The sequence below is a fragment of the Nycticebus coucang genome, chromosome 3 (assembly GCF_027406575.1).
Source record: "Nycticebus coucang isolate mNycCou1 chromosome 3, mNycCou1.pri, whole genome shotgun sequence".
NCBI classification, from domain to species: Eukaryota; Metazoa; Chordata; class Mammalia; order Primates; family Lorisidae; genus Nycticebus; species Nycticebus coucang.
In genome coordinates, this window is record NC_069782.1 from 64,994,502 (window position 1) to 65,009,924 (window position 15,423).

The 15,423-nt window shown below is 50.5% G+C and overlaps 1 protein-coding gene across 5 annotated transcripts in view; it reads right to left on the reverse strand.

Annotated features, from left to right (window-relative positions):
- Positions 1 to 246: 246 nt before the first annotated feature.
- The window catches only part of KANK2 (KN motif and ankyrin repeat domains 2), a 36,436-nt gene continuing 21,259 nt past the window's right edge, over positions 247 to 15,423 (reverse strand). For 4 of the 5 annotated variants that reach the window (XM_053583261.1, XM_053583260.1, XM_053583259.1 and 1 more), the window contains 7 exons: positions 11,754 to 11,996; positions 10,698 to 10,785; positions 9,901 to 10,120; positions 8,402 to 8,544; positions 5,756 to 5,956; positions 5,586 to 5,675; positions 247 to 2,282 (listed from right to left, as the gene is read on the reverse strand). In XM_053583261.1, the coding sequence (XP_053439236.1) occupies positions 2,229 to 2,282; positions 5,586 to 5,675; positions 5,756 to 5,956; positions 8,402 to 8,544; positions 9,901 to 10,120; positions 10,698 to 10,785; positions 11,754 to 11,996 (1,039 nt within the window). In that variant the 3' untranslated portion in view covers positions 247 to 2,228. The remainder of the gene's footprint in view (positions 2,283 to 5,585; positions 5,676 to 5,755; positions 5,957 to 8,401; positions 8,545 to 9,900; positions 10,121 to 10,697; positions 10,786 to 11,753; positions 11,997 to 15,423) is intronic. The other variant, XM_053583262.1, reaches the window with a different exon arrangement.

A 15,423-nucleotide genomic window follows, 5' to 3' on the forward strand; every position in this document is an offset into this window, starting at 1 on the left:
GGCCTCCAAAAGTGCTGCAATTTCAGACATTAGCCACCGTGCTCTGCTTGAAATAAGTCCATTTTTGGGACAGTGCCTGTGGTTCAAAGGAGTGGGACGCTGGCCCCATATACCAGAGGTGGTGGGTTCAAACCCAGCCCCAGCCAAAAACTGCAATGGAAAAAAAAAAAAAAGAAGTCCATTTTGGAAAAAAAGATCTATTTTGAAGCTTAATAGAGGAGCCCAGTGAAACAAAGACACAGAATGGTTGGCGTTATTGGTAGCTTTATTAAATTCGTTTACCTTCTAAAAAAAAGATTATAAAAAAGAATACTTCATTTAAGTGTATAATACTGTCTTTATGGATGTACCGTGGTTGGAAAGTGGAATTAAAGCTCAGGAATATATGTGAAATCAGGGAGAGGCAGGATCTCAGGAGCTCACTGGTGAGAGAGAAAGAACAGCAGAAAGAAGAGAAGAGATGGACCTATCTCGGGTCACATATTCCTGGGCCAAAGGAGTAGCTTCTATGGTAGGAGCTTAAAATAAATGCACTCATTGGCTCTGGGGCTAGACTCTAGTACCACTTCTTAAAGCTGCAGCCTTCAGCCAGGCATCAGCAGTTGTCCCCACTCAGCTTTGGTTGTGTTTTCTTGGGACCACATGTGCAAATACATCCATCCACCCATCCTGGTTGTCTTGTTTGGCCATCCAAACCCTTTTGTCCTAGGTACATCTCAATTAAAAAAAAAAATCAAAGCAAGTGTATCTACGACAAGCCAAGAAACCTACTTTTCCAGGCCAGAAGCCAATTCTTTGCTTTCTTTAGTGAGCACATGAGCTCTGAGGCTTACACTGTTCTGCTGAGGTTTGGTCTGACAGCCCCGGAGTCTGAGCTAACTGGATGCCAAAGGGCAGTGCACATATTTGGCAGGAGCACACTCCCCCCGATCACAAGGCACATTTTTAGAGGCTTGGAGCCCTTCCCTTTCATGGCTCACCAAGGAAAAGAACAGGAAAGAAAACTATACTGAGACTCTAGGGGACACAATAGGCCATGAAGGAAATTCTGAGCATCTCTGGCAAGCTTCATTTCCAGTAGGTTCTGTTCCAGGCAGCTCTGGAAAGTCTACTGATTGTGTTAAAAAAACTAACTGGCCCTTGTTTGGACTTCAGCAAAGTCCTGTCTCTTTAAGTTTGCTCCAGGAGAGTCCTGGGTTGGGGCAGCCAACTTCTAATTGTGTACACATGGGGGTTTTGGAGCTTGCTTTGTCCTCTGCCAACAAGCACATGCCCTGTTTTCTTTCTATTGAGGAGAGAGATTCCGAAATTCCAGAGAGAAAAAGCACCCAACCCTATTACCATAGTTTTGGGCCCAGGGATGCAGTAGCCACTCTGAGAACCAGATCTTTTTCCTGTGTCTGCAAGTTTGAAGAATTTTCTAGGAAAATTAACATTTGCCAGGGCCTCTGTGCTAGGAGGGAACAGATTTCTGGGGAATTAATTTCTTACTGTGAATTGGTTCCCTACAAGTCACAAAGCCCTACCAAGGCATCTCAGCTGCAGGGTCCTGCACCCTCCTCTTACCCAACCCCACCATCCCCATTTGAACAGGGGTGATGTTCAAGAAGGCAGAGAAGTGAGCTTTCTCCTCCGGGAGACAAGGACAGAATCTGTTTTATGAAGTGACCAGAGAAAATTCCCCCAAGAAAGACATCTAGTGGGGAGCAGACAAAACACTGTTATATGCCAGACAATTAAATGTTGGGAGGTGGACGGAGGGGAGCCACTTGAACCCTGACCTATGTATAATAACGCTCAGGATTAAGATGTCAATATGCAAATTCCAGTGACTTTCAAAGCTGGCAACAAATAATTGATTTGTAACTGATTGCTGCCCTCTCCCACAACAATGATTCAAAGATTGGTACCCCCTCACCCTCCTCCATCCATAATTGCCCGCCGACTGTTCTCCATGATCTTCCTAAAACCCACACCCCAGCCTCTGACTGGCGCCAATTTATACAAGAATTTAGCTTTGGTCTGTGCTGTGGCTGCTTTGAACAGGGGTGCCAAGAACACCCGCTTGGAGCTGGAGTCTTGTTGTCTTTGGGGCTCCCCCCAAGGAAGCAGAAGGAAAAACCCAGTTGCCTTGGAGACATGGGCCCTGGGGAGTGTGAGCAGGGGGTGGCCAGGGAGGGGGGGACAGGGACAGTTTGTTCTGGGGCTGGCTGGTCCCCGAGGGGAGGCTACTCTTCTGCTGAGGACGACGCAGGACTCTCGTCATCTGACATCGGGGCAAACTGAAACGAGAAGCAGAGTTTTTTGTTTGGCATCCCTTCACACCCCACTGCAGAGGCACCAACTTGGTGACTGGCCCTGTGGAGGCAGTTGGTGAGCAAAAGCCAACATGATCTCTGCAAGGAGGTGGCCTTCAGCAGCCTTCTCTGTCCAGGAGTGTTTGGGAAGTCACCATGATGATGCTCACTATGCATCCAGCCCCAAATGTGCCTCATGTGAGGTACAGAGAGTACAGGTTAGGGGGCCTGGAGTTGGCAGACAAACATACGGATGCAGTATATTTCTCAGGGATAAGGGACGGATGGGAACAGCAGACACAGGGTCATCTGGGAGAGTGACAACAGACTTGACCACTGAGTGATGGGGAAGGCCAGCCAGGGGCAAAGGTGTTCCAGGTGGAGGAAACTTTGTGTGTCAAGGTCCTGAGGCAGTAACAAAGGATAAAAGGCACTTAGGCCAGTGTGGCTGAAGGGGGACAGGAAGCAGAGTCAAGGGTGAGCACTGGGAGGACTTTGGCATTTTCCCCAGGTGAGATGAGAGTCATGGAGGGCTGTGTGCAGAGACGGGACCTGACTCAGCTGTTCACAATGAACTCTGGCTGCTGTGAGGACAGACTCGGGGATGGGTGAGATGGGAGACAAGGGTGGAGGGCAGTCCTGGTGGATGCAGAGGAAGGATTAGGGTTTGTCTCTCAGGAGTCCTCAGGGACAGAACCATGGATTACATGGCAGGAGGGCTTGGGACATCATCCAGCCCCATCATTCCCATCTTCCAGTTGTGGAGATGGGGGCCCAGAGCTGATGCCTAGCAGCAAGCACCAGGACTGAGACCCAGGTGCCCTGATACCCTGGGGTGGGGGTTCGGGGGCAAAGTGGAAAAACTGAGCCTGCACAAGAGCCTTGGAATGAGGTGGGAGATGGACGGTCTATGTGTCAGCAGCCTTCTCTGTCCAGGAGTGTTTGGGAAGTCACCATGATGATGCTCACTATGCATCCAGCCCCAAATGTGCCTCATGTGAGGTACAGAGAGTACAGGTTAGGGGGCCTGGAGTTGGCAGACAACAAGGCCTCTAGTTCTTCCTGGCTGTTGAGACTCTGGGTCAGAGGTACAACCTCTCCAGGCATCAGTTTCCCCACGGGAAAAATGGGAATAACAATACTTCGTGCAAATGCCTGGGAGCATAGCAGTGGCTTATACCTGCAACCCCAGCACTGGGAGGCCAGGAGTTTGAAACCAGCCTGGGCAACAGAGTAAGACCCCATCTTTACAAAAAATAAAATAAAATAAGCCAGGTGAAATCCCACATGCACCTATAACCCCAGCTGCTCGGGAGGCTGAGGGAGTTCAAGACTGCGTGAGCTATGGTTCTGCCACTGGACTCTAGCCAGTGCCATATAGTGAGACCCTATTGCTTAAAAAAAAAACCAAGGCTGGGAGCAGTGGCTCATGCCTGTAATCCTAGCACTCTGGGAAGCTAAGGAAGGTGGATTGCTTGAGCTTACAAGTTCAAGACTAGCTTGAGCAAAACAAGACCCCATCTCTACTAAAAATAGAAAATCTGAGGCAAGAGGATCGCTTGAGCCAAAGAGCTGGAGGTTGCTGTGAGCAACCTACCCAGGGCAACAGCTTGAGACTCTGTCTCAAAAAACAAAACAAACAAAAAACCCCCAAACACTCCCCAAAATTACTTGTATACAGCCCATGAGGCTGAAGGGGTGTGTCTCTTCCATCTGACAAGGGAATTGCTTTGGGGACCAATGGGTACTGCCCCTATTCCCTCTATTAGCTGTTTAGTACACTAAGTATCACTATTACTCTTCTGTTATGCTTTCAGAAGAGTGTTTTGCTAATAGGCACATGATTTTTAAAGACCCAAACGTCTGCAGGTGTCTGCCATAACACAAAGCTAGTTTTTCTATTTTTAGAAGAGACAGGGTCTTGCTTTTGTTCAGGCTGGTCTAGAGCTCCTGAGCTCAGGCAATGTACACACCTTGGCCTCCCAGAGTGCTAGGATTACAGGCGTGAGCCATTGTACCTGGTCCCTAAAAAATGTTTAGGGCCTCACTCTGTCACCCAGGCTGGGGAAAGTAACATGATCATAGATCACTTCAGCCTCACACTCCTGGGCTTAAGTGATCCTCTCACCTCAGCCTCCTCAGTAGTTGGGACTATAGGTGCACACCACCATGCCTGGCTAACTTTTAAAATTTTGTATAGAAATGAGGTCTTGGCTGGGCAGCACCTGTGGCTCAAGGAGTAGGGTGCCAGCCCCATATACTGGAGGTGGCGGGTTCAAACCCGCCCCGGCCAAAAACTGTAAAAAAAAAAAGAAAGAAATGAGGTCTTGCTATGTTGCCCAGGCTGGTCTTGAAGTCCTAGCCTCAGCAATCCTACCTCCCAAAGTGATGGGCTTCAGGCATGAATCACCACACAGGGCCCTTGGAGCCTTTAATACACTGACATGCTTTGAGTATAAGCCCAAGTCTGCATTGTGGCCCACAAGGCCCTGTAGGATCTGCCATGTCACCTGCCTGCCCTCCCCTTTTCCCACTGGGCTCCTTCATGCTCCTGAGGGTCTTTGCACTGGCTGTCCCTTCCCCTTGAATTCCCACATGACTCACTCCCTTATATCCTTGGCTGTGGGTTCAAATGTCATCTTTTCACTGAGGCCTACGAGGGCTGACTTGCTGTGTCCTTTTGCCCTGTTTTATACAGTAGAACGTCCCACAGTTGACCACCTCCTCACACTGACCATCTCCTTAAGCTGACCTCATTTTCATAGACTGATATGCACAACGTGTACATATCAATACAGCAGGCCTAGTTCCTTATGCTAACCAGTTTGCTATAGTCCCTTGGGTGGTCAACTTACAGAGGTTCTACTGTATTTCTTTGCAGCACTTCCCATCACCTGACTATGACACACTGATCTGATCACTGTCTCTTGCCTAGAACACCTGCTCCATGAAAGAAGATGCTTTTTTTGTTTTTGTTCAGTGCTGTGACTCTCAAGAGCCTAGAACTGGGCCTTATACACAGCAGGTACTCAGTGAATAGTTCTCAAATGAGGGAATGGTGATTCAGAATGTGGATCTGGAACCAGACTGACCTGGGTACGGATCCTGTCAGGGCAGCCATGAGCGCACAGCCTCAGGCCCTGTGCATCACTTCCTCACTGGGGTACCATGAAGGTACAATGAGCAGCTGCCCACAAAACCCTTGGCAAGGGGCACATGCCTTCAGCTCTTCATAAACACCCACCTCCTCCCAGAGACCCCATCCTGCCCTGTCAGGGCAAGACTCACCGAGCACTTGATGTTCATGTGGGAATACAGCATGGACGCGATCTCTTTCTGTCCAGCATCCAAGGCCACCATCAAGGCCGTGCTCCCGTCCTGCAAAGTATCTATTGCTGTGAAGACACCCTGACCTGTGCTCCTACCCTCCCTGGGGATGCACCTGGATGGGGACTCACACGGTCAGTGAGTGAGACGTCACAGTTGGGCACAGCCAGCAGCAGCCCCGCTATCTCCTTGTGGCCATGTTCACAGGCACACATGAGGGCTGTTGACCCGTCATCATCCTGCACGTTGACATCTGCCTCGCAGGCCAGAAGGGCTTTGACAACATCCACCTGCCCGTGGCTGACTGCCAGCATCAGGGCTGTCTGTCCGGCCTGGGTAGGGCAAGGAACAGGATTACAGCCAGGGCAAGACACCCCTGCTCCAGAACCACCTGTAGTTCTCAAATACTTTGATGTTAATATGTACCCTCACTTGCCGGACTCCTCCCCTGGGTTCCTACTCATCCCAAAGGTCTTGGCTTAAATGTCTCCTCCTGGGAGGGGGCTCACCAGGCAGACACCTGAGAGAGGAAGCCCTCAGACCAGGCTGTGCCTCTCCCAACCTCTCCCAACCGACTGCTACCAGGAGCACTGGGTATCACATTTCCTTCCTACCCACCCCCACCCCCCACCTCTAGCTGGTTCCTGACTTTTTTTTTTTGAGACAGCGTCTCACTATGTTGCCTTTAGTAGAGTGCCATGGTATCACAGCTCACCGCAACCTTAGCCTCCCAAGTAGCTGGGACTATAGGCACCCGCCACAAGGCCTGGCTATTTTTTGGTTGCAGTTGTCATTCTTGTTTAGCAGGTCTGGGCCAGGCTCGAACCTGCCAGCTTCGGTGTATGTGGCTGGTGCCCTACTCACTGAGTTATGGGTGCTGAGCTTGGTTCCTGACTCTTAACTGTGTATATGTGTAAAAATCTATTGAGGTGGGCGGAACCTGTGGCTCAGTGAGTAGGGTGCTGGCCTCATGTACTGAGGGTGGCTAGTTCAAACCCGGCCCTGGCCAAACTACAACAAAAAATAGCCGGGCATTGTGGTGGGTGCCTGTAGTCCCAGCTACTTGGGAGGCTGAGGCAAGAGAATCACCTAAGCCCAAGAGCTGGAGATTGCTGTGATGCCATGGCACTCTACTGAGGGTGACACAGTGAGACTCTCTCTCTTAAAAAAAATTAAAAAAATTAAAAAAAAAATCTATTGAGTTAAGATTTTACACTTTTCTCTACATTTGTCACACTTCAATAAAAAATTAAATCAATGAGGCCAGGATCATGCTTGTAATCCTAGCACTTTGGGTGATGGAGGCAGGTAGATTACTTGAGCTCTAGAATACAAGCGCAGTCTGAGCAAGAGTGAGACTCCATATCTTTTGAAAATAGAAAAAAATTAGCAGGGTGTGGTGGGCATCTGTAGTCCCAGCGACTCAGGAGGCTGAGGCAGGAGGATCATTTGAGCCCTGGAGTTTGAGGCTGCTGTGAGCTGTGACACTATGCACTCTAGCCCAGGGTAACAGAGTGAGACTCCGTCTCAAAACAAACGAAAAATAAGGAAGGTTGCTGCTGTTGGCCTCACGCTGTGCCCTTTTGTTTGTTTGTTTTTTGTAGAGACAGAGTCTCACTGTACTGCCCTTGGTAGAGTGCCAGTGGCGTCACACGGCTCACAGCAACCTCTAACTCTTCGGCGTATGCGATTCTCTTGCCTCAGCCTCCCGAGCAGCTGGGACTACAGGCGCCCGCCACAACGCCCGGCTATTTTTTTGTTGCAGTTTGGCCGGGACTGGGTTTGAACCCGCCACCCTCGGCATATGGGGCCGGCGCCCTACTCACAAGTGCTTGCCACAACACCTGGCTATTTTTTGTTGCAGTTTGGCTGGGGCCAGGTTTGAACCCGCCACTCTTGGTATATGGGGCCGGCGCCCTACTCACTGAGCCACAGGCGCTGCCCTGTTTGTTTTTTTTTTTTTTTAGAGACAGAGTCTCACTCTTGTCACCCATCACCCTCAGTAGAGTGCCATGGTGTAACACAGCTCACAGTAACCTCCAGCTCCTGGGCTTAGGCGATTCTCTTGTCTCAGTCTCCTGAATAGCTGGGACTACAAGTGCTTGCCACAACACCTGGCTATTTTTTGTTGCAGTTTGGCTGGGGCCAGGTTTGAACCCGCCACCCTTGGTATATGGGGCTGGCGCCCTTCTCACTGAGCCACAGGTGCCACCCCACAGTGCCCTTTTGTACCCGTATTCCTTTGGCTGTTGCAAATCCTCCCCTTTCCTCACTGTCTCGCTGGGTCCTGGCTTTCCTGCTCTCTGCTTTTTTGCCTGGACACCTGTCCACACCCCTGTTACCTCCATGGTCACCTGACTTTTGCTCTCTGACAAACAGCCCAAGGAGTTCTCAAACCAGGGACAAGGCCACACCACCACCTTGCTGGTGTCCTGCAGCCCCTGAGGCCTAACCTCCCTGTAATGATGCGGCTCCCAGAGCACCTGCCAGAGAACCTTAGGAGCATGGAGATCAGGTCTGCCTGTCCACCCTCTGAGTTCCCAGTTCCTTACCAGGGAAACCCAGTTTTTGTCAGGTTGAGAAAGGTAAGGACGCCCAAGTCCTCCATGCTTCCCAGTTTCCATAAGGAGGCCCCATGTCAGAGGCAGCCTGACCACCAGGAGCAGAGTCTGGAGTTAGGGCCCCTGGATTCATTCTGTGGCTTGGACCTGGTGAACAGCCAGGATGTAGTAAAGCAAGAAGGGCTGCTGGGTCTGCAGCGGCTGAGGGGCCCATACCTGGCTGGCTTTGGCATTGACATTTCCAAGTCGAAAGAGCTGAAGGATAGTCTCGATGTCATCTTGGGTCTTCAGGGTGGCCAGGGCAGTGAGCATGATGGGGCTATAGCCAGCACAGTTCTGCTTGTTCACCTGGCAGACACCTGAGAGAGGGTGTGAATCCTCAGACCAGGCGCCAGGAGCACTGGGTATCACTTTTCCTCTGTCAGTCTAGGTGTGGCCTAATTATTGCCTGTCTCAGACTGAGAACTCAACTCTGCCCTAAGGGTCCCCATCTCTACTGTCAAGCCACTCTGAAAGGTGGAGACTGTGTCTCCTCCATCAGACTTGGGGTCATGGTACTGACATCCTTATTTAGGGCTAAGAACAGGAACTGGGGCTCCCCTGTCAAATGGGAAGAGCCATTCACACCCAGACTGGCCCATGCCTGTCCTGTCAGATTGTGGGCTCTGCCTCTTTCACCAGCCTGGGAGGCTGTGTCTTCCCCACCAGACTAGCACAAGTTTCTTTCTGCCTAAATGAGGACAACATCTTCTGTCGAAGCCCCAAACTGGAGGCTCCGTTGTCTTTGATGGGGGCTCTAGAGATGTCACTTGTACTATACTGGCACACTCGGGGACAGTGGAGAGTCACATTTTTTTTTTTTTGGTCGGGGCACCTCCTGCATATAGGGCTGGCGCCCCACTCCTTTGAGCCATAGGCACTGCCTAAGAGTCATATCTTTTTCTTTTTTTATTTTTTTTTATTTTTTTTTTTGTAGAGACAGAGTCTCACTTTATGGCCCTCGGTAGAGTGCCGTGGCCTCACACAGCTCACAGCAACCTCCAACTCCTGGGCTTAAGTGATTCTCTTGCCTCAGCCTCCCGAGTAGCTGGGACTACAGGCGCCCGCCACAACGCCCGGCTATTTTTTGGTTGCAGTTTGGCCGGGGCCGGGTTTGAACCCGCCACCCTCGGTATATGGGACCGGCGTCTTACCGACTGAGCCACAGGCGCCGCCCGAGTCATATCTTTTTCACAAGTTCACATCTATCTTTTCTATTACACTGGCTAATGGTGAGACCTATGTCTCTCCCACTAGATTGGGAAGGTAGTGTCTCTTCCATTAGACCAAGACGGCCACGTTCTCCCCACCAAACCAGGAGGATGGTGTCTCTCTGCCATCAGACTGGGAGAGTATCATCAGACCAGCATGAGACGAGGAGGGTGGTGTCTCCCTAACCAGATTGGGAGGGTGGTACCTCCTCTACTACAGTGAGAAGGCAGTGTCTCTCCCATCAGACTGGGAGGGTGGTGTCTCCCCCATCAGACTGGGAGGGTGGTACCTCCCCCACTACAGTGAGAAGGCAGTGTCTCTTCCATCAGACTGGGAGGGTGGTATCCCCCCCACCAGACTGGGAGGGCCATGCCTCCCTCGTCAGACTGGAAGAATGGTGTCTCCTCCATCAGACAGCAAGCCTGGACTGGCAGATGGCCTCCTCATCCTCCCACAGGGCTCACCGCTATTGAGTAGCTGTCGCACCACAGGAAAGTTGGCATGAGATACAGAGTAGTGCAGTGCCGTGTTCCCATTGCTGTCAGCGATGTTGACCACGTAGTCCAGTAGCTGCGCAGACATGGCCCGGAATGTGACCAGGTGGCGCCGCACAAGCTCAGGGTGTGCATCGCTGCGGCAGGCCAGGCGCAGCCACTCCTGTAACACTGTGGTATAGGCTACTTTCTGCACAAGTCAGATGGAAAAGAGTGTGATGATGGGGGAGGCCCCATCACCTCCCAGACCAAAACACAGGAAAAGAGCATGGACACCCTGCCCCCAGATGAACCCCCGGGAGCAAAGCATGGTGGCTTCATCCTGGACAAGGCCCTCGAGGGAGATGTAGACAGCTTGAGAGGGAAGTGTAGACATTCCTGTCCCACTATGATCCTTGAAGGGTGGTACGGATGCTGAAATTCCCAATATGCTCCCCAAAGGAAGGTGTGAGCACCTCCATCCTGGACATAATGGCCAAAGGCAAGTGTATATGCTCAAAAAGGTAAATATGGAAGCCTCACCTTGAAGCCCCGAGAAGGAAGAGGAAGTCAAGGGCAGGCTCGGCCAGTGGTGGTCATTCTTGGGCCTCTCCCTGCCTCCATGGCCCCTCTCCTAGGCCAGTGACTCAAGTACCACCACCCATTTGCTCCAGGCTTGGGTCCCAGGGCTCCCATTAGGCAGATAGAGGGAGACACCAAGGACAAGGAGAAGCCAAGGGTAGAGGAGGAGGGGCCAGGGTCCCAGCTAGGCCCAGGCCAGACCATACCAGCTCCCGCTCGGTGAGGGCATTAGGGTTGTCCAGGTATTTTTCCAGGGCAAGGCAAGCTGAGATGAGGTCAGGACTTAGCTCCATCCTGCCAGGAGATGAGTGAGGACTTTATCTCAAGAACACTCCCCATGAGTCCCCTGGGTCCCTCCCTATTACTGTTCATATCTAGCTGTGGTGCTCACAGAGGAGCTCAATGCTCTACACCATGTCACTCACACAATGGTTACCTCAATGGTGGCATCTCAAACCCCCTTCACTTGGGACACTCTTTTACACACACCCCAATGGACAGACATGAGGAACATGCAGACCTCCAAGAGAAAGTGGACACAAAAGCTAAAACTTAGTTTAAATGGCCAGCAGCAGATGGAAAATATTTTCCAAGGGGCAGATTTTTTTTTTTAAATAGAGACAGAGTTTCACTTTATCACCCTCGGTAGAGTGCTGTGGTGTCACACAGCTCATAGCAACCTCCAACTCCTGGGCTTAGGCGATTCTCTTGCCTCAGCCTCCTGAGTAGCTGGGACTACAGGTGCCTGCCACAATGCCCAGCTATTTTTTTGTTGCAGTTTGGGCGGGGCCAGGCTTGAACCTGCCATCCTTGGTATATGGGGCCAGCACCCTACTCATTGAGCCATGGGCGCCGCCCCAAGGGGCAGATTTTTTATCAGGGAAGAAATAATTAGAACGGTCAGGTGGAACAAACATCTTACCAAAGGTGGTGGCTTAAGGACAAACTTTGGACCACTAAATCCTAACTCTATTCGCCCAAAATACCCCATCAAGGCTCTTTATCAAAGCCTCTAGAACAGTGGTTCTCAACCTTCCTAATGCCACAATGTATTTTCATTGTTAAAAAGAGGTCATGACCACAGGCTGAGAACCGCTGCTCTAGAACATCAGATGCCCAGAAGGAGAAAGTGCTTGTTTGCTAATTCAGACTAACGTATACATGACTGATGGGAGAATTCTTAAAAAAACTTGAATGGTGGGATTTGAGGCAGAGGTCCTCCACTCACAGCCCAGCCTAAATCTCCCACCCAGAAAACTGACCGGATCTCCTCCTCCGTGTTGGATCCTGATGCTCCCTCAGCTGTGGGCACATGCTGTGACTCCCGAGACAGCTGGCATTCCTGCTGGCTAGTCTTTGCTGCTGCTGGCCCCCCAGGCATCAGCTGGAGTGTGGCTTGGGCCACACTTGGAATCCCCTCCTCTGGCTCTGGGGCCTCATTCTCTGTGCTGTCATTATCTGAGATGTTCTCAGCTGTGCTGGAGTCCTCTGAGGAGGACTCATACCTGGGGAGGAAAGATGGTTGGGATGGGGGAGATCCTACAGATAGGATGAAAACTGGTAAGGGAAGAAGGCAGTGACCTGGCCACTTGTCTTCCCTGGGCCTCAGTTTCCTCATCTGTTATATGGCATAGGGATAATGAACTTTACAGGGCTGCAGGCATGTGGCTGACACCTGCCAATACATGGTAAGGGCTCAAAAAAACATGAGCTGTGACTGTGACCATGGGGGAACATGGGCAGTGCTGTTCACCTTCTACCCTTGGACTTTATGTGTGTGGTACAGATCTGTCCCACTGCAAATAGGACCCTCTTTTCTTGCTCCTCTAGAGCAGTGTTTTTCAACCTTTTTTTATCTCACACACACTAGAACCTATAGTTAAACTTCTGTGGCACACTTAAATTATGTTGATCAATAAAAAGAGTAAACAAAAGAATATATTTACTGTACTTTGGACTTTTCCTGAAAATAATTTAATTAATGATCTTCAAAAATTTTTGCAGTATTCATGGCACACTGATTGAAAATCATGGTCTAGGGCTCGGCACCTGTGGCTCAAGTGGCTAAGGCACCAGCCACATACACCTGAGCTGGCAGGTTCAAATCCAGCCCTGGCCTGCCAAACAACAATGATGGCTATAACCAAAAAAATAAATAAATAGCCGGGCACTGTGGCGGGCGCTTGTAGTCCCAGCTACTTGGGAGGTGGAGGCAGGAGACTCGCTTGAACCCAGGAGTTGGAGGTTGCTGTGAGCTGTGATGCCATGGCACTCTACCCAGAGCAACAGCTTGAGGCTCTGTCTCAAAAAAAAAAAAAAACAGAAAGGAAATCACGGTCTAGGCCGGGCGAGGTGGCTCACGCCTGTATTCCCAGCACTGAGGCTGAGGCAGGTGGATTGCTTGAGCTCACAGGTTTGCAACCAGCCTGAGCCAGAGCGAGACCTTGTCTCTAATAAAAATAGCTGGGTGTGGGCGGCGCCTGTGGCTCACGGCGTAGGGCGCTGGTCCCATATGCCGGAGGTGGCGGGTTCAAACCCAGCCCCGGCCAAAAACCACAAAAAAAAAAAAAAATAGCTGGGTGTTGTGGCGGGTGCCTACAGTCCCAGCTACTTGAGAGGTTGAGGCAAGAGAATGCTTGAGCCCAAGAGTTTGAGGTTGCTGTGAGCTATGACTCCATAGCACTCTACTAAGGACGACAAACTGGGACTCTGTCTCCAAAAAAAAAGAAAGAAAGAAAGAAAAGAAAAAAAAAAAAAGAAAATCACTGGTCTAGACAAAGATCTAAGATTCTGGGCCCTACATGTGAAACCCCAAACCAGCCTTCACTATCTGTGCCTCTGGCTCCTCCTGTTATTATTTTCCCACCTCCAAGCTTTTACCCAGGCTGTGCCCTCTGCCCAGGAAAGCCCTCCATATACCCTGTGTTCACCTTGCTAGCCCCAGCTAATCCCACAGAACATGTCCCCTCCCGCTGGGACTGCCCTGGGGCAACAGTGCCTTTCTCCAGGCCCCACACTGCCTGAGTACTGTCATTACAGCTCCAACCATATGTGTGGGAACCACCCATTGGTGCCCAGCACCCCAGGAGTTCTGTTGGGGCAGGGAGCTGAGTCTGACGTCTTCTGGGGTCATAACAGCCCAGAAAGCGTCCACTGAGGATCATAACAGACAAACAACTCTCCTGACTCTCTTCTGGGGAGACCAGATCCCCTCACTGGGAACATATCCAAATGGCTAGACCTGGGGAACATGCAGACTCCCAGAAGACACAAAAACCAAAGTTAAGTCATCTAAATGGCCAGTGGCAGTTGCAAAATATTTCCTAAGGGGTAGGTTTTTCATGGGGGAGAAGGAAACATAATTTTTTTTGTTTTTTCAGACAGAGTCTCGTTTTCTTGCCTGGCCTAGAGTGCCATGGCCTCAGCCTAGCTCACAGCAACCTCAAAATCTGAGAGTTAAACAATCCTCCTGCCTCAGCCTCCTGAGTAGCTAGGACTACAAGTACCCACCACAATGCCTGGCTAATTTTTCTATTTTTAGTAGAGTTGGGATCTCACTTGGCTCAGGCTCACCTCGAACTCTTGATTGCAAGCAATTCTCCTGCCTCGGCCTCCCAGAGTGGCAGGATTACAGGCATGAGTCACCATGCGTGGCCAAGAGACATAATTAGAATGGGCAGGCAGGCTCAGCACCTGTAGCTCAAGTGGCTAGGGCGCCAGCCACATATACCGGAGCTGGAGGGTTGGAATCCAGCCTGGGCCTGCCAAACAATGACAAGTACAACCAAAAAAAAATAGCCGGGTGTTGTGGCAAGCGCCTGTGGTCCCAGTTACTTGGGAGACTGAGGCAAGAGAAGCGCTTAAGCCCAAGAGTTGGAGGTTGCTGTGAGCTGTGACACCATGGTACTCTACCAAGGGTGACAGCTTGGGACTCTGTCTCAAAAAAAAAAAAAAAAAATAGCCGGGCGTTGTGGCAGGCGCCTATAATCCCAGCTGCTCGGGAGGCTGAGGCAGAAGAATCGCGGAAGCCCAAGAGCTAGAGGTTGCTGTGAGTCCTGTGACATCATGGCACTCTACTGAAGGTGTTAAAGTGAGACCCTGTCTCTACCAAAAAAAAAAAAGAATGTGTAGGCAGGTGGAAACAAATGTCCCAGAGAAAGTGGATAAGGGCAGGATTTGCTTGGACTTCTAAATACTAACTCTAGCAGCTAAAAAATACCCCATTGGGCTCTTTATCAAAGCCGCCAGAACTTTAGGTGCCCAGAAGAAAGTGCTTGCTCACTAATTTAGACGAAAGTGTGCTTGACTGGTGGGAAGGTGCTTCAAAGGTCTTGAATAGAGGGATTTGTTGCAGAGGTTATTCCTCAGGCTGTGAAGCCAGAGTGACAAGACCAGATATCTGGTTAACCATGTGAGCCTCCAGCAAGGCACTCAGTTCCCTCATTTCTCAACTATCTATTGTAGTTTGATTAATCACCCAGGCAGGGCATGGTAGGTGGCATACGCTTGTTATCGCAGCACTTTAGGTGGCTGAGACAGGAGGATCACTTGAGGCCAGGCGTTCCAGATCAGCCTGGAAAACACAGCGAGACCCCATCTCTATGAAAAATAGAAAAGTTAGGGCGGCGCCTATGGCTCAAGCAGTAGGGCACCGGTCCCATATGTCAGAGGTGGCGGGTTCAAACCCAGCCCTGGCCAAAAACCACACACACACAAAAAAAAGAAAAACAGAAAAGTTAGCTAGCTGTGGTGGCATGCCTATACTTGGGAGGCTGAGGCAGGAAGAATGCTTGAGCCCAGGGGTTCAAGGTTATAGTAAGTTGTGATCATGCCACAGCACTCCAGCCTGGCTGACAGACCAAGCATGATCCTATCTCTAATTAATTAATTAATTAACCGAAGTAAGGACTTAGAGTAAGGCACTTATAATGT